The sequence below is a fragment of the Zalophus californianus genome, chromosome 4 (genome assembly GCF_009762305.2).
Source record: "Zalophus californianus isolate mZalCal1 chromosome 4, mZalCal1.pri.v2, whole genome shotgun sequence".
Classification (NCBI taxonomy): Eukaryota; Metazoa; Chordata; class Mammalia; order Carnivora; family Otariidae; genus Zalophus; species Zalophus californianus.
In genome coordinates this window covers 77,324,513-77,342,457 of record NC_045598.1, presented here as the reverse complement: position 1 = coordinate 77,342,457, position 17,945 = coordinate 77,324,513, and the positions used below count along the sequence as shown (strand labels likewise).

Here is a 17,945-nt window from a genome sequence, read left to right as displayed (position 1 = left end):
CCTTTACACAGGGCCTTGCCCATTACAGGGCACAAATAGACACCTGCTGAGTAAGTGTATGTGATGGGTGGTATGAGAGAAAGTCACTAAAATATCATTTAGAACAATACCGACTTCCATATGTTGGAAAAAGGGAAGAAATTACGGTAGGGCAGGATTTAAAAAACTGAAATGAAATACAAATAAACACTTCCAGATTTACAAACATAAAAATCTTAGTGAATTTCTATGGTGTTTATTAGGTGCCAGACATTTTACACCTGACGAAATTCCAGGCACAGAAGGATTAAGGTTTGAGGCACACAGCTACGAAATGGCAGAGCAGAGAATTTGAACTCAGGCATTCTAGCCTTAGAGTCCATGTCATTTAAATGTCGTAAGTCTAAAAGACATATAATTTTGAGAAACTACATTAGAAAATACTTCCCTTCTGGATACATTTAGCAAAAATGAGTGTCAAATCATTACACATATGTGCAGATAATAGTAAAGCATTAAAATAAAATTCTGTTCAATTAGAATGGGTATTAAACTAATTTCTCCCATTATTTAGGTGGGAAAAATTCGTGAATTCACGAGTTCAATAGATGTTCTATTTTCAAAAATTTTGACCATATGCAAGCCATAAGAATAAAAAGTTATGATCTCATATTCTTACAAACATAATTTACTTAAAGTTTTGCATACCAATAATAAGGAAGTCAGGAAGTCAGTATATAGCAACAGTTCTTGCATACCAATGATTTTTTCATACCAACAATACAGAAGTCAGTATATAGCAATGGTTCCCAACAGGGGCTAATTCTACCCCCAAGAGGACATGTGGCAACATCTGACAGACATTTTGATTGTCACAACTTGGGAAGTGGCGGGGAGGGCGGGGACTCAGGAAGAATGCTACTGTCATCTAGGGGCTAGAGGACAGGGATGCTGCTAAACATCCTAAAATGCACAGCACAGCACCGACCCCACAACAAAGAGTTATCTAACCCAAAATGTCAATAGTGCCACTGTCAAAAAACCTCGGCATGGAGTAAGTCATTCAAATTACTAGAGAACACACCATTTCTCCTCTTTCAGGCTCAATCTCAAATTAGTACTTAGTCTTTCCCAATACTAAGCCCCTAATACTCTGATACTCATACTTAGCCTCTACTAATACTAAGAATTTAAATTAATGGATTTTTTTTAGGTTATAAAACAGATATGAAAATACAAGAAATAAAAACATACACACATATGTGTTGAAAAGGTAAACAGTTGTATATTAGACTTAAATGTAAGAGAAAAAAGATAAAGAAAGCACTTACTGTAAAAATGTTCTAAATTCTGAAGCTTCAAAGTTCTCCACAGCAATAGACTCAAGATTTGTTAAATTATCAGATGTCTGTCCAACAGCATGAAAATAGAAGTCAGGAACCCTTGCTAAAAGGACTGCTTTGTGTGCTTTGAACAAAGTACTACCTACACAGAAAGTAACATCTGTATGGATTTCTTCCCTTAGGAGCCTGTAATGAATAAAAAGGAACCATAGTTTAATTAGTGATACTCAGAACTATATAATATACCCATTTTTATAAAATAATTTTTCAAAATAGCACACACTAAAAATACAGAGGTAAGTAACAAAAGTAAAATAGGTTAATATGAAAATGAGTTTGTTCTCAGTTCATTCCAAAGAACACTGTTCAATACTTAGAATCTTTTCTAAAATTCATAGTGAAAACAAAGCTAATTATACTAAAAAGAGTAAGACTATTTTTTCAAAAAATATATTTTAGTTCCTTCTGGTAATAATAGAACTTATCTTCTGCTATTTATGTTGATTTCCTTTAAAATGTACCTACTTAAGATTTATTTCAGAAAAAGAACACAAAGTAATATGGTCATTGACTGTTGAATATATTTTTAAAAATCTTTTTTTTCCTAAAGATTTTATTTATTTATTTGACAGAGAGAGACACAGTGAGAGAGGGAACACAAGCAGGGGGAGTGGGAGAGGGAGAAGCAGGCTTCCTGGCAAGCAGGGAGCACGATGCGGGGCTCGATCCCAGGACCCTGGGATCATGATCTGAGCTGAAGGCAGACGCTTAACAACTGAGCCACCCAGGCGCCCCTATTTTTAAAAATCTTACTAAAAGAAGCAAAAGAAGTAAAATGTCAACAACACAAGCAAGCTGAGTATAACAATAGACAATACAGATTAGAAACTGGTACATTTTGTTCTGACTATTGTTAAATACCAAGTCTGAAATGCAGGCTTGGCCATCAAGAATGTGACATTTTAAGCCCTTTTCCAGTTTTTTCCTCACACAAATAGAACAAACTATAATCTATTATTAAAACGATGCGCTCATGGGATAACCCATTTAAATCCCTTTACTAAAGCACATGGTTACCGTAAAGCCCACTGATTACATATAAAGTGAAGGAAGAACAGAAATCAGCATCATAATACAAACTGTCATAATCTTTTGTCCCTGTGGTAACTATATATTTCTACTCTCTAAATACTAAATAATACTTCATATCACTGTATCATTATCTTTGGCAAAATATGTATTCTCAGAGGATTTCCTTATCACAGGATATAACTGGCAATCACACCAGTACACTATAGGTGTACACTAAAGATATCCATTACAGTGAAAGCTTAGAATGTTGCCACTGACACTCTCATGCCCCCAAGATCAAGTTAATGGCTCCTTCCTCTGATCCCAACACACGCATACCTCTATACAGAGCTTCTGTCATTGCATCATTATTTTTTTGTCTTTCTCCCTACTAGACAATAAATTCCCAAAGGCAAAAACTATATATTCAGTATACAGAGCGCAATATCTGCTTGTTGAATTTTGTTGTATTTTACACTAAACAAAACAAATGCTTCAGAGCACAAAACTTTCAGAACCTTGGAAACAATCAGCAAACAGAAGCATTTTAGTCAATATTTTAATCAATAAATTATTTTCATACGTGGTTTTTAAAGTTATGCAAAAATGTACTGGTCTCTCAGACATTAATAAAAACTCAAGTTGCACAAATACTCAATTTATTCCTTCCTCCCACCCACCTTTTCTCCATCCTCCACTCTTCCCCAAGGAATAAGGAAGCAATGCAGCTGGTAGCCATACAACCATCACTAGGGAATCTGCCTTGTTCTTAAGATATGCTCATGAGTATTTGTTAAATAAAAAAATTTAATGTGTTTAAAAATTGTCAATATGAAAATATAGTGTTTTATTTTATAAAACTACTTATATCAGTTACAAGTATATCTTGTATGTTACAAGCAACAAAATTATCTGACTCAGACTGGCTTAAATATTAAAGGGGGTGTATTGGCTCATCAAATAGTAAAGTCTAGAGGAAGGACAGGTTGAAGCAAAGGCTCAACCATGTCTAGGTCCAGCTTTTTTCCATCTCATTTCTCTGCCAACTACTGCATTAAGCTATCTAATGCATTTTGGACTGCTGACTATCACTAAAAATGTATTAAGCATGTACTATGTACCAAGCACTGGGTACAGATAGAAGACTAAAACATATGTGCACTCAAGGATTTTACTGAATAGTAGGGAAGACCGGCCTGAAAATTAAAGAGTATGACATATTCAATAACACAAATAAGTAAAATTTTTTCAGAGATAGGCATAAAAGACCTTACAGAGGACAAGAAAACCAAATGAGATTTCAAAGATCAAATAAGAGTTGGTCAGGGAAGCAAGGCAAGGTCGTAGTTCCTGGCTCCACGTTCCTTGCTAAGGTATGTGTGAGTATGGAACTACAAACTGGTCAGCAGAGAGTACTGGGGGGCTAAGAAGTGACAGATGAAGCTGCTGGGATAAAGACAAATAGGAGGCAAAGAGTTTAAAACCATCTTAAAGGATTGAAGGCGAATCACCAAATGGACAAATTCATTTTTCAAAATATCACCTATTAGTTGTGTAGATGAGAAATTAGGGGGGAATGAAAATGAAGATGAGAAAATTACTGCACAACGCAGATGAATGATGTAAAGGCTTGAGCCAGGAGAGATCAATGGTGATAGAGACTAGGGAATGAAATTAAAATATACTTTGGTAATAAAATCGGCAGGAGTTGGTGACTGGATGTAGAAGGTGAATGGAAGGGAATAACCTCTCTTTTTTGGCGTGGACAACTGGGTGCTAATGATACCACCAACCTTTACTGTGTATCTGCTATTCCCACCTTCATTCTCAACTCCAGACATATTTCCAATGGTCTCCTGCATCTGACTTCCTCAACATTCACCATGCTCCTCCCTTTCAAATGCCCTAAGACTTGGCGCCATCTTCTGTGTTTCCCTTCCCCTGTACCTCCACATGTAATTGCTCACTGAGCCCATCAATTGCACATGTGAATCCCTTTCACTTTTTCCATCACCACTGCCATTATGTATCCCTTGACTATCATACAAAATCTCCTAGCTGGTTTCCTTGTTTCTAATTTTTCTTCCCTCAAGATCTAAATATCTTAATCTTTGATTTAAAAAACACCAACGGCTCTCCACTGCCTCCACAATACATTCCAAACTCTTCACTGAAAAAGAAGGCCTCCATGATCTAGTCTTAGTTTACCCATTCACCCTCATCTGCTGTCACTTTGGCCATACCAACAATCCCCTCCCAAAAAGCTACCAAATTCATTTATCATTCATATATGGCTCGTCTTTGTAGCACATGACCCTGATGCTCTTAACCACATCTGAATGAACAATGGAATGAGCCAAGGTTAGGCATCAATGTGGTAGTTAAACAACTCTAGCAGAGATGTTCTACAATAAACAGAAACCGACTGATGACACTGTAAGAGAGTTTCAAAGCAAATCTAAGAGTAAGAAAAAGAAATGGGTGAGGACAGAAGCAAAGATGAAGGAAATAAATTACTGGAAGATCAGTTTGTATAACTACTGCAGAGAAAACAGACTGACTGGGCTCATATTCTGTTTGTGTGAACTTGGGCAAGTCATTTTAACGTTTCTGGAGTCAGAATGTCAAGGTTTTTATTAGGACTCTACCACTTCATGCCTAATGCTCAGTTTCCTTATCTGTTAAATGGGAATAATACCAAGACTTACTTCACAGGGTAGTCAACCCAGCATCTAGCTAATAGTAGAATAGCAATAAGTTTAGGGATTTTTATTACAATTGTCCTGAATAATGGTCCACTTCTCAATGAGGTCTTACTGTATAATTGCTGTCATATTCCAATCAACTTTCCAATTCTACATCAGATCTGGCTTTTTGACTACTGAAATAGTTTCCTATTTTACTTCTCCATATACCCTATTATCTCTGGTCACCCAGAGGTGTCTCTGTTCCTTGCTGTTTAAGAATCTAATACAACTTGCTTTCCCAAAATAAATCAAACTCTTTCAAATCTCTGTGCCTTTGTAAAAGACATTCCCTTTGTTTAGATATCCTCTGACTTCTCCCTTCCTAATCTTTACCTAATCAATTTTGAATCAATCCTCAAGAGAGCACTCAAACGTCACCCTAAAAAGCCTTCCCTAAACTCACCCCAGTCCCCCTAACTTTTGTTTGACTATTATCTCTCTTACCAGAGTGTAAGCACAACACCAAAGCTATGTCTCATTAATCTTTGATTCGGACCTAGTACAAATCTAGGTACTTGGTGGGTGCTAGATACTTCATTAATATTTGTAAAATAAATCCATTATATTGCTGTGTTTGAAAAAGATTAATTTGGCACAGCAATTAGGGTATTGGGTCACATATTAAGTTTTCTTGTTAAAAAGAAAAGAACTGCCACATCTTTTTTGTTGTTGTTGTTTATAATAGGAACTTGTAAGTTTAGGATCCTATCCTTAATTACTGCTCAGATGAGGATACAAAGTTCACCTACGATGCCTTAATTTCATTTTCTTTATATAAATCAGACATGTTATCTTCCTTAAATTCCTGACACCTTAAGGCTTACAATACAGCCAGGAGAATAAAGCCACTGAAAAGGAGTGCCTCATCCTTACAGATTCAGCCTAGAAACAGAACAACTTCAGTTTTATTTTTCCATCTTTTACATTAATCCCCCACTGGTGGAGACAAAGCAGCATCCCTGGCAGATAAGCCCAAATTAAAGGGAAATTTTTTTACTTTATAGAAAGCACAGTTTAGAGCCACGGAAGCCTAAGTGTAAGGGATAGAAAGCACTTTTTAAAAAAAAAAAAAAAGGAGAATGCTGCACAGCTATTGGTTATTAGTGGTTATTATGTTTACTCTAATTCAGTAGTTCTTAAAGTGTGACCCAGGCAGCCAGCATCAGCATCACCATTACCTGGGACCTTGTTAGAAATGCAAAAGCTCTCTTCCTAACCAACTGAGTAAGTACTATGGTCCGGGACCCAGTAAATCTAAGTTTTAACAAGCCCTCCAGGTGATTCTGATGCACACTAAAGCTCACAAAATCAGTTTTGGTGGAAACGGCAATTGGCTAGGGAATATTTCTAAGCTTCATTTTCTTTATAAACTGAGAGGTCATTAACTGGATTCACCATAGCCTGAGTTAAGCTTCAGAACAACCCTCCATTTGCTTGCGTCCTCATGGGAGCTGGGAGTAGCTGGGAGCTGTAGAGTGTTCTAGGTGGAGAGGCGAAACCAGTTTGCAATCAGGAAATATTTCTATGTAAGCATTTCTGGTAAATTCTTTAAAGAAAGTTCAGAATTAAGAGACCTCCAAGACTCCACTAATTTGTTCTTTTTTCCTCAATCTAAATATTCATTTTTATACCTAATTTTATCATTTTTCTCAAACTAAGCTTTTTTTTTTTTTAAGTGTACGCTTCAGGAGCATGAAACCTGGATCCATCCCGACCTTAGCGATAGTCTTTCAAGAACTAAGCCTATTCGTCTTATTGTCATAAACTGGTGCTGCACATAACTGTGATACTAATTTTGCTTTCCTTTTTTAATCTGGTACGTGCTCTCCGAGGTGCTCAGGATTGGTTTTTTAGGGCGAGGGAATCCTCTGTAGTGAGGGGACTGGTGCACGTCCCACAAAAGCCTGAGGCGAGGACAACGAGGAGGGGAGGGATGGAGTGGCCGGGAAAGAGCCACAGCTTCTGGGGCGGAGGCGGATGCCTTAAGAACTGAAGCAGCCAGAGTTCCCGCCTCCTCCTACCTGAGCAGATCCTGGCTGAGCTGCTCCGATACCACCGCCTTCAGCCGGCGCCGCTCACAGGGCCCCTTCCTTTGCAACCCCTTACTGCAAACTCCAGGGGACCCCAGAGGTACCACGGGCGCCGCGCCACCCTCCCCACAGCCGGCCATGTCCCACAAAGGTACGGCGACACCCCGCAGGTCCAGTTCAGGATCTCAATCTCCGGCTGTGGAAGAAGGGGGCGTTTCCGACCCAACGCTCCGCTCCTACCCGAATCCGCCCCTCAAGGAAAGGTTGACGCCTCTCCAGTTTGCACACGGTCCCTTACAGCCTCGGGACGGGTCCCCGGGGCAATCTGGGAGGTCCGCGCCGACACGTGACCCAGGAAGGGTGTGCGCAGGCGTAGTAGCTCTGTTTACTTCGGCCGGCGGGCACCCCGCCCCCATTGCCCAGGGAACAAACCTTCTCCAGGGAAGTGACCAATCTCTCTGGGTTATCTTCCCTCGATCTCTTTGCGTTGCGGATGGTGCGTTATAACCATTCATTTTAGTAGATGTTTTATTGCGAGCCGAGTCCAAATCAACCTGCGAGCCTTTCCACATTAAGTCTTCCTGGGGTGTCAGCGCTTTTTTTTCCAGGAAAGAACAGGACCTTTCCTGTGGCGAGTCACGCTCATTCATTTTGTTGCTTTGAGCAAGAAAAACTGGGGGTGTGAGGAGCGGGGAAAGAACTTCATAAAATCAGCAAGAGTTAGAACACTCCTGAGTCCCCTGCAGAGGGTGTGTACAGAAGCTAAAAGACCCTCATCGCTTCCTAATCCAGGGAGTGACTCATATAACAGCTAAAGAACTTTAGCTGAGAGATATCAGCTTGTATTCCAGCGTTTTGCCAATAAAGCCATAATATTTATGACGAGGAAGGGAGGAGGTAATTTTGAACATTTTGGCCTGAAGAAAATAGCTGGACTGGATATAATTTAAATATCTTTTGGTATTTTTAAACTTATTTCCTCCGAAGGAAGAAAGCTCAGTAGTTCTTCTTTCAGAAGCTCCGCATGAAGTATCCGTTATGGTTGGTTTGTATGAATCAGTTTTCAAACGATTCAGAGGTTACATTTGGTTCTTATGTCTCCCGAGTCTCTTCTAAATACCAAGTTTTTGGAAAACAGATGGACCTTGTACCCTAAGGTTGGCCAAAGAGTAGCTGTTTCTCCAAATAATGCCCCTCTCAAATATTCAGACGCAATAATGAAAAATATAACTGGATAAATTGATTCTTAATTATTCCTGTAGAAAAGAGGAATGTCAAAGATAATAATAGCTAATATTTATTGAGTGCTTATTAGGTGAGAGAACTGCTCTAACCTGCTCTATATGCATTAACTCAATCTTCACAACCACCATTTAGGTAGGCACTAATATGAGCCTAATCTACGGGTGAGGAAGTTGAGGTATGACAAGCTAGGTAACTTGGGAAAGGTCACACAGCCAGTATAGTGGTAGTCTAGGTATTAAAACTTAGGCTGACTAGCAACCAACTCCTCCCCTTCAAAGTCCTGCAAGAGTTCTACCATGCCCCTTTATCAGCTGAAGTAACAGGCATTTTTATTATGCACAATTGCATTTATTATTAACTCACTGGTTCGGAATGGATGACAGAATGGTTTCTGGTTCATGTAATTTAATTCTCTTAAAACACCTTAGGGCAATTGACTATGTGAAGTGATTAAAGAAAAAGTGCCCCCTTAAAAAACAAAAATCTTAAAAATAAATAAAAATTTAAAAAATCTGGCCAACGATGCTTCACATTTAACCATTAGAGAATTTTTACTTAAAGCACTATTTTTATTTTAATTAATTCAGGCTGTGAAGTCATTTATACCTTAATGTGAGTGAAGTGATCGGATTCTTTTCCTGAAAGACATGGGAAAAAAGAGAATCCTAAAGAACTAACAATGGGAGATTTGAAGGTAGACACAGCTAAATCTATAATTTTGGGTTGGGTTGGCCTTAACTATGATTCTCATGGGTGAAAAATCAATTAAGGTAAAATTGCCTTGGAAGGCAAAAAAACTCTTCTAAGAACTACGATTTCATGAAAGAAAAGTGATTTTTTTGGATGCATTATTTTTTCCTTCTTTAAAAAATGTTTTCATTTGAAACATTTCAAATATACAAAGAAGTAAAGAGAGAGATACAATGAACCCCAATATACCCATTACCAAGATTCAACAATTATCATGATTTGGGCATATATGCTTTATCGAATCTTCTTTCCTTTTGGTCCTTTCTCATATTTTCTTCTTCTTCCCTTCCTTCCCTACCTCTAAAATTTTTGAAAGTAAAACCACAGACATTATTTTATTCCTATATACTTCAATATGCATTTCTAAAAAAATGGATGTTTTCTAACTACTAACATTATTCCTTACAAATTAACAATAATTCCATTTACTATATAACCCATTATAAAATTTTCCCAGCTGTCCTAAACAATATCATTTATATATTGGTTTGTTTGAATCAGTTCTCAAATGATTCGGAGGTTGCATTTGGTTCTTTTGTCTCCTGAGTCTCTTCTAATCTAGAGCAGTTCCCTCTCCCATTTTTATCTTCATGCCATTGATGTAGCAGAAGCCTGCACAACTGAGCTGTTGAATATTCCATGTTTTAAATTTTACTGTTTGTGTCCTTGTATTATCACTTACTATGTTCATTTATACCATACATTTCCTGCAAATGTTATGGGGAGGCTTGATTAGATTCAGGTTCAATTCTTTAGCAAAAAGTATTTAATAGGTGGTATACTCGTTTTCTATTGTTTCTTTAACACATTACCACAAATGTAGTGGCTCAAAAACAACAAATTTTTTTCCCTTCAGTTTCGTAGGTTAGAATCCTCACATGGATCTCACTGGGCTAAAATCAAGGCTTGGGCAGGACTGCATTCCCTTATGGAGTATCTAAGGGAGAGTTTCCTTGCTTTATGCAAATTCTAGAGGCTGTGCATATTCCTTGGCTCTTGACTTCCTTTCTGCCATCTTCCATACCAGCAGGTTGAATCCTTACATTGCGCCATTCTGACCTCATCTTCTGCCTCCGTCTTTACTCTTTTACGGACTCTTGCGGTTACATTCAGTACAATTGGATAATCCAGGATAATCTCCCTGTTTTAAGGTCAGCTAATTAGCAACCTTAATTCTATTTGCAACCTTAATTCCCCTTTGCCATGTAACCTACCACATTCACAGTTTCTGGTATTAGGACATAGACATCTTTTGGGAGGGTGAGGGCAGGCATTATCCTGCCTACCACAAGTGGTAATTCATTTTGTATCATATCAGGAGGCCCATAATGTTTGGTTATCTTCCTTTTAATGTTGCTAAAATGTATCATACATTTTCATCTGATAGTTTTATCTGTTGATAATTCTTGGTTGGACCAACTAGGGATTGCAAAATGATTTTATAATTCTATCATTTATTTGCTGGAAATCTGCTGGAAATCTTCCTTAAAGAATGACCGTCCTTCATTAATTAGAAATATTGGATATCCAGAAAGACATTTCACACTGCAAAGCCAGGATACTTAAATCTCTTATTTAAATTACCATTTTTCAAAGTAAGGAGTTGGTACCCTCATTAATTCCAGTGTGTTCAATTTATCATTTTTGTTATCTTCATGAACTCATTGGTTTTTATATATGCAAAGAGAATTGCATTTATTCTTTTTGATGCTAAAATTGCCTTATCTGGCCATTGGGAGTTCCTTTATATTGACTCCTGTGTCCTTTTGACACATTCTTTAATCTGTGATAGGTTCCTTGCTTTCTGGCACAACCAAATACTAGACACCTTGTTTATTTCCCACCCCAGCTATTCCTCCAAAGAGCTACAGTTCCTTTTAGTGTGGAATGGTAGATAGAGCCCACAATCTCGGTGATAAGTGTGCTCACTGATATTGGGCTGGGTTGTTTCTAAGCAATAAATGTTTTTGTAAGAAAAAAATTGCTGAGTTTATACTATATCTGATTCAAATTTAATATTATGAGATTTTTAGATTCTTTGTTTTTAAACTCTGTTCTTTTTTTCTTGCACTGAAAAACTCTTGGTTCCTAACAACATGAACAGAATTACTTATCTATACATTCCTAAAGAAGTTATTAGAGTTTCATAATAATAAGAATATTACTACTCACAATTAGACTATATTCAATTTAAGGTATTTTGAATTAATATCATGGAAATATCAAGTTGGGGGGAACCTGGGTGGCTCAGTTGGTTAAGCATCTGCCTTTGGCTCAGGTTATGATCCCAGGTTCCTGGGATCGAGCCCTACATCGGGCTGCTTGCTCAGTGGGGAGCCTCCTTCTCCCTCTCCCTCTGCCTGCTGCTCCCCCTGCTTGTGCTCTCTGTCAAATAAATAAAAATAAAATTAAAAAAAAAAAAGAAATATCAAGCTGTGTGGATACTATAGAATGACTATTTGTGTTCTCCCAAAATTCATATGTGGAAATTTAATCCCCAGTGTGATGGAATTTGGAGGTGGGGCCTTTGGGAGGTGATCAGGTCATGAGGATGGAACCCTCATGAATGGGATTAGTTCCCTCATAAAAGAGACCCCAGAGAATTTCCTTGCCTCTTCCACCATGAGAGGATACAGTGAGAAGACAGCTATTTACATACCAGGAGGCAAGCTCTAATGAGACACCATATTTGCCAGGGCATTGATCTTGGACTTCCCAGCTTCCAGAACTATAAGAAATAAATGTTGGTTGTTGAAGCCACCCAGTCCATAGTATTTTTGTTATAGCAGCCTGAACTAACTAAGACAGTGAGGATTATAAAATATCACTTATCCATCTCCTTTCTCAGGTGAGAAATGCATGGAAATGATCTTGGAACAATATTTAATTTTTTTTTCTGTCACTTTCCTTAAGCTTTCCTCCTCTGCTCACCTCCCCCTCACTCACCTCTTCTTCCTTTCTTCTCAAAATACCAGGAAGCTAACTAATGAAGTTTAAGCTTTACGGGCCCCACTTATACAAGCCCCTTCCAAGGCTCCAATGAGATCCCTAGAAATGTGTTTCCTTTTTGTTGTTTTGGGGGTATGTTTTTGTAAATTTTGCAAAGGTAAGAAATTTTACCACATTCAATCAAGAATTTCTTCTTAACCAAATGTCCCCTCATATATGGTGGCACTGAGTGCCTACAGGCATTTTTGGGATATGGCCACAATGAAACTAAGTTGAAGATACAGTAGTTTGGGTTAGCAAGGCATATTTATTGGTTCACAATCATTTCCACATCTAGATAAGTTGTTGCTCCCTGCTCTGGTGCAGGAATGGCTTCCAGGAATAGTTTGCTGATTCATCCTGCATAGTGACATGAAGGGATAGGGCCCAAGGTCACATCAGATCACATCACATGTGAAGATGTCTTACAGGAAATGGTGCTAGAGGTATTTAGGTAGTTAGGAGGTATACAACAGTAAGTAGAGGCTTCAGTTCTCATTAATGTCTAGTCAGAGTGAAGAGTATTCTTAGTAATGCAGAATATGCAATTATAAACACAAATTTCCTCTTTGATGAGACTCAAAGTAGAATTTGTCAGAATTCCTGTATTTATAACTTATGTTTGTAATATTAGTCAGCTTCCCAGAAATTGTAGTCTATTGTAATTTCTCATTCTAAATAATCACTTTCATATCTAGAAAAAAAATGTTAAATGGCAGCCATACCATTTATAATTGTTTCAGTGGTATTCATATCTTCCTGATGTTTATTTTTATTTTGTCTTGTTACATGTATTTATTTATTGCCAATGGAGCTCTTAATGAGATATTTTCTTTGCAAAAATGAAGAAGAGGTGATGGTCTAAAATGTTCCCCTGGCCTTACTTTAGCACTAAACTAGAAAGAGGTGAACAATGTTTATTAATAGGTCTCTTTTTTCTAATTTTTTTCAAGTTTTTATTTAAATTCCAGTTAGTTATCATGCAGTGTAAAATTAGTTTCAGATGTAGAATTCAGTGATTCATCCCTTATATACAATACACAGTGCTCATCACAACAAATGCCCTCCTTAATACCCATCACCTATTTAACCCATCCTTCCACCCTTCTCCGCTCCAGTAACCCTCAGTTTGTTGTCTATAGTTAAGAGTCTGTTTTATGGTTTGTCTCTCTCTTTCCCCTCTGCCATGTTCATCTGTTTTGTTTCTTCAGTTCCACATATAAGTGAAATCATATGGTATTTGTCTTTCTCTGGACTAATGTAGTTCGCTTAGCATAATACTTTTTAATTCCATCCATGTCATTGCAAATGGCAAGATTTCATCCTTTTTATGGCAGAGTACTATTCCATTGCGCATATATATATATATATATATATATATATATATCACCTATTCTTTTATTTTTTTAATTTAAATTCAAGTAGCCAACATATAGTACATCCTTAGTTTCAGATGTAGAGTTCAATAATTCATCAGTTGTATATAACACCCAGTGTTCATCACATCATGTGCCCTCATTAATGCCCATCACCCAGTTACCCATCCCCCCACCCACCTCCCCTCTAGCAACCCTCAGTTTGTTTCCTATAGTTAAGAGTCTATCATGGTTTGTCTCCCTCTCTGATTACTTCCCATTCAGTTTTCCCTCCCTTCCCCTATGATCCTCTGCACTGTTTCTTATATTCCACATATGAGTGAAATCATATGATAATTGTCTTTCTCTGATTGACTTATTTCACTCAGCATAATACCCTCCAGTTCCATCCATGTTGATGTAAATGATAAGTATTCATCCTTTCTGATGGCTGAGTAGTATTCTGTTGTGTGTGTGTGTGTGCGTGTATATCTGTCACCTATCTATCTATCTATGTATCATCTGTCATCTATCTATACCACATCTTCTTTATCCATTCATCTGTTGATGGACATCTTGGCTCTTTCCATAGTTTGGCTATTGTGGACATTGCTACTATCAACATTGGGGTGTAAGTGCCCCTTCCGATCACTACATTTGTATCTTTGGGGTAAATACCTAGTAGTGCAATTGCTGGGCCCCAGGGTAGCCCTATTTTCAACTTTTTGAGGAACCTCCATACCGTTTTCCAGAGTGGCTGTACCAGCTTGCCTTCCCACCAACAATGTAAGAAGGTTCCCCTTTCTCCACATCCTTGCCAACATTCGTTGTTTCCTGACTTGTTAATTTTAGCCATTCTGACTGTATACCACCTATTCTTTATCCTTTCATCACTCAATGGACACTTGGGCTGTTCCCATAATTTGGCTGTTGTTGATAATGATGTTATAAACATTGGGGTGCATGTATCCCTTTAAATCAGTATTTTTGTATCCTGTGGGATACAAAAATCTGGTGCCTCAGGGAGTGTCTCTGATGTGTGCCTGGAGCACTCTGCGGCTGTGTTTTGGCTGCTTATCCCTCAGATCAATCATCTGCAGAGGCTCTCCTTGTCTGCAGTAGGCAGTGTTCGGACCTTAGCGAGAGTGTGGCAAGTTTAACTAAGCATGCTCTGCTCTGCTTGTTAAGTAAGACCTGATGTGGGACTGAAGACTTGCAGAACTCTATGGTCAGTAGACATTGCGTGTGCAGGGGTTTGTGCTGGTCTTCCGGGGAAGGGGCCTGCTGCCCTGGTCTTTGGGCACATTTGCCCAAGAAAAGCAGCACCAGCAGGGCGCAGGGCGGTGGGACTTGGTGTAAGCAGGTTAGGCAGCCAGTGTCGGGTGCTGTGCTATTTACTGAAGGAGGGACATGGCGTCAGCCAGCTCCTTTGTCCCTGGGGAGTGGTCTCTGTGCTTACTGCTCTTGGGGAAGCACTCCCAGAAGAGTGAATAATTTCCCCTCATGCATCTCAGGTGTTTTTCTATTTTCATGCAATCTGTCTCTGCGTTGCTTGCCTGTCTAGAGCAGTGCAGTGCCCTTTGGGCTTTATCCTAGCCAATCCTGCTGACTTTAGGGACGTGCTGTGGCAGGGGCCTGAACTGGTCTTCTGGGGGAGGGTTTCACTGCACTGGAATGGATGCTGGTTTGGCCAAGAAAGGCAGTCATGCCAGAGCACAGGGGCATAGGATTTGGAGCAAAGCAGGCTAAACCGCCAGTGTCTGGGTTAGGTGCCCTCAGCAGGTGTCTCTGTGTGCCTATGCTGAGGGGCAGAGGAGGGAAATGGCACCTGCTGGCTCTTTTGTCCCCAGAGAGGTGACTCTGCGAATGCCACCTTTCACAGATATGCTCTAAGAAGAGAGAACAGTCCCTCCTGTGCTCCTTAGGCAATCCTCAGATCATACTGTCTGCCCTGGGGTTGCTCGTCTGCCTTCTTTCCAGGAGTAGGGCAGTGCGTTCAAGACTATCGCAGCCAAGCTTGCCAACCTCTAAAACTCCATTCTTTGAGCCCCGCTGGTTGCAAAAACTCACAGAAATCAACTCCTCTTATTTCCCAGCCAATGGCTTTGGGAAAGCGTTCTCCCAGTGTGTTCCCCTGTGTGCTCCCTTCTCTCTGTGACCACAGCTCCCTCCCCTCCACAGCACCCACTACCCATTTCTCCCCTAAACTGCATTTCCACACTTCCTACCTTCCCCAGTGTGGCCTCTCCTCTCCCTCTACTTGTGCACTTTGTCCTGTCAGTCCTCAGGTCAATTTCTTGGGTATTCAAAGTGATTTGATAGTTATCTAGGTGTGTTCAAGGGACAAGGCAAGCCTAAGGTCCTCCTACTATGCCTCCATCTTAGCACTTCTTATAAATAGATCTCTTATTCTCTACCTTTAGTCACATTGAAACAAACATATCTTAAGGAAAACAGGTACTATAAGATCTAATAGAAATATATATTTCTCAAGCACATTTTATGTATCATAATTAAGGGCTCAAGCTACTTAGAGTAAAAACTATTGTGTTTTTCCTCAAAGGATAATTTTATTTCAATCATGGTTTCTATTTGGAAGGTACTTTCACCATTTTCAGGGCTGACTTTAATATTTGAATATAGCAATTAAGCGGTTAATGTGGTAATGAATATATAGAGACTGTCTAGAGGTCTAAGTATGAATTAAATAACTTGGTATATTCTAGAAGCTTCAAGCAAATTTCTTAAAGTTCTTGTATGAAATGTAATCTGAATTCTGTCCAGATATGTCCTGAAAGAGTCTCGAAACATCAAGATCTGGCACTCCAAAGGCTACCCTAAGTATAGCAGTTAACTCCCCCTCTATTATGAAACCCTCCTCATCAAGATCAAAAAGCTTAAATGACACTTGCAGAATCTTCTCAGTACTGGCAGGATTGCATAGGATAGTCAGACCTGTCACATATTCTCTGAATTCTATATGCCATCATTATTCCTGTCAAAGGGGGCAAAAAATTGTTCCAAGGGCTCTGAAATTAGGACATTTAAGTAATTTGCAAATTCTTCAATTCCTATAGTGGCAACTCCTTTAGTGGCAACTGCAATTGGAGCATATTCATCCAGATGCTAATGAATAGTACCCCAATCTACCTTCAATTTCTAGCTAATTTTTGTAATTCCATCAAACTAGCTTCCATGGGTAATTGAAGGTTACCCGTGAAAATCATCAGTCTACAATCTTCCTGAGTGTGGTCTGTTACAGAACCACCCCCCCTCCCCAGAGCATTTGCCATGTTGATCCTCACTGTATTGGCAAAAGGGCTGGGACTTTTTTTTTTTTTTCTTGGTCATTTGATGTATAAACAGGCATAAACTCACGTTCCCCTTTGGTGAAGAACTGACTCAAGGTCAACATATAGACCTAGAAACCTGCAAACCCCTGCCAGGCTTAGGTCACCGTGTCCAGTGTATTTGGGTCCCTGGGTAGCACTGGCTGCACAGGAACACCTGGAGAGAAGTCCCCTAGTTTAAAAGTGACCAGACAGGTGCAATTGGTATGCACTCCTTCCAAGAAAATCAGGATCTGTGGCCACTTCCTTTCGGATGTCACTCGCTTCAGGTTTTCATTCCGGGTATTCTTCCTGGAACTGGGGTCCTCTGGGATCACAAGCACGGGCTGTGTTGACAGTAGGAGTTTTCTAGCCACTGGGATCTGCCCGTTTTGACTTGCCGAGACCACCAATGGTGACACTGCCACCACACAGGCGATTTGGTCAAAGAAAGTGGAGTGTGGGGCCATAACACAGATGAGGGCCTCATCTTGGGTTGCTTTTTCCCCTTTCACTTTAACCAGGAACCCTGCTGAACAGAATGTTGCCTGAAACAAGAATTTGAGTGGTGGTCGCACCAGTTTTTCCCCCAACTCTTCGCAGGGTTGACTGGTGAAGCAGAACCGCTCATGGTGGAAAGTGAGGACACTGGCCAGAGGACAATGAAGAGGAAGGTGATGCAGGACTCACAGACTGGCATCAGGACAGTCCCAGTGAGGATGATATAGCCCAGCACCATGGGCTGATGCACCTCTGCTGCATGAAGGGGTTGGCCACTGCAGACGGTGCAACTTGTTCATCCTGTGGTGAAAGGTGGACTCCCACACCTCCACCTCAAAGTCCAAGGAGGTGGACTGAGCCATGAGGCCAACTTCTCAGTGGTCTCAGGATGCCGGTAGATTGGATCTCAGGGCAGCCCCCAAAGCACATCCCTTCCCCATATTCAAGTGCCCTTTCCACACGTAATTAGAACTCTCAGATACAGTGTGGGTTAATAGGAAATGAGGATGTATTACCCTTAATTATTTCTTAAAATCAGAAAAATTAAAAATGGTGTAATAGAATATCAACAGTACAATCTTTTCTACTTTTTGTAAATGTCTTCCTT

At 39.5% G+C, this 17,945-nt stretch overlaps 1 protein-coding gene and 1 pseudogene across 4 annotated transcripts in view; both read right to left on the bottom strand.

Annotated features, from left to right (window-relative positions):
- The window catches only part of BTBD8 (BTB domain containing 8), a 113,803-nt gene extending 106,375 nt beyond the window's left edge, over nucleotides 1-7,428 (bottom strand). For all 4 annotated transcript variants that reach the window (XM_027570442.2, XM_027570470.2, XM_027570450.2 and 1 more), the window contains exons 1-2: nucleotides 7,162-7,428; nucleotides 1,311-1,508 (exon numbers count right to left, since the gene is read on the bottom strand). In XM_027570442.2, the coding sequence (XP_027426243.2) occupies nucleotides 1,311-1,508; nucleotides 7,162-7,310 (347 nt within the window). In that variant the 5' untranslated portion in view covers nucleotides 7,311-7,428. The remainder of the gene's footprint in view (nucleotides 1-1,310; nucleotides 1,509-7,161) is intronic.
- An 8,606-nt stretch (nucleotides 7,429-16,034) lies between these two features.
- On the bottom strand, nucleotides 16,035-17,599 carry LOC113926541 (annotated as a pseudogene).
- Nucleotides 17,600-17,945: the final 346 nt, after the last annotated feature.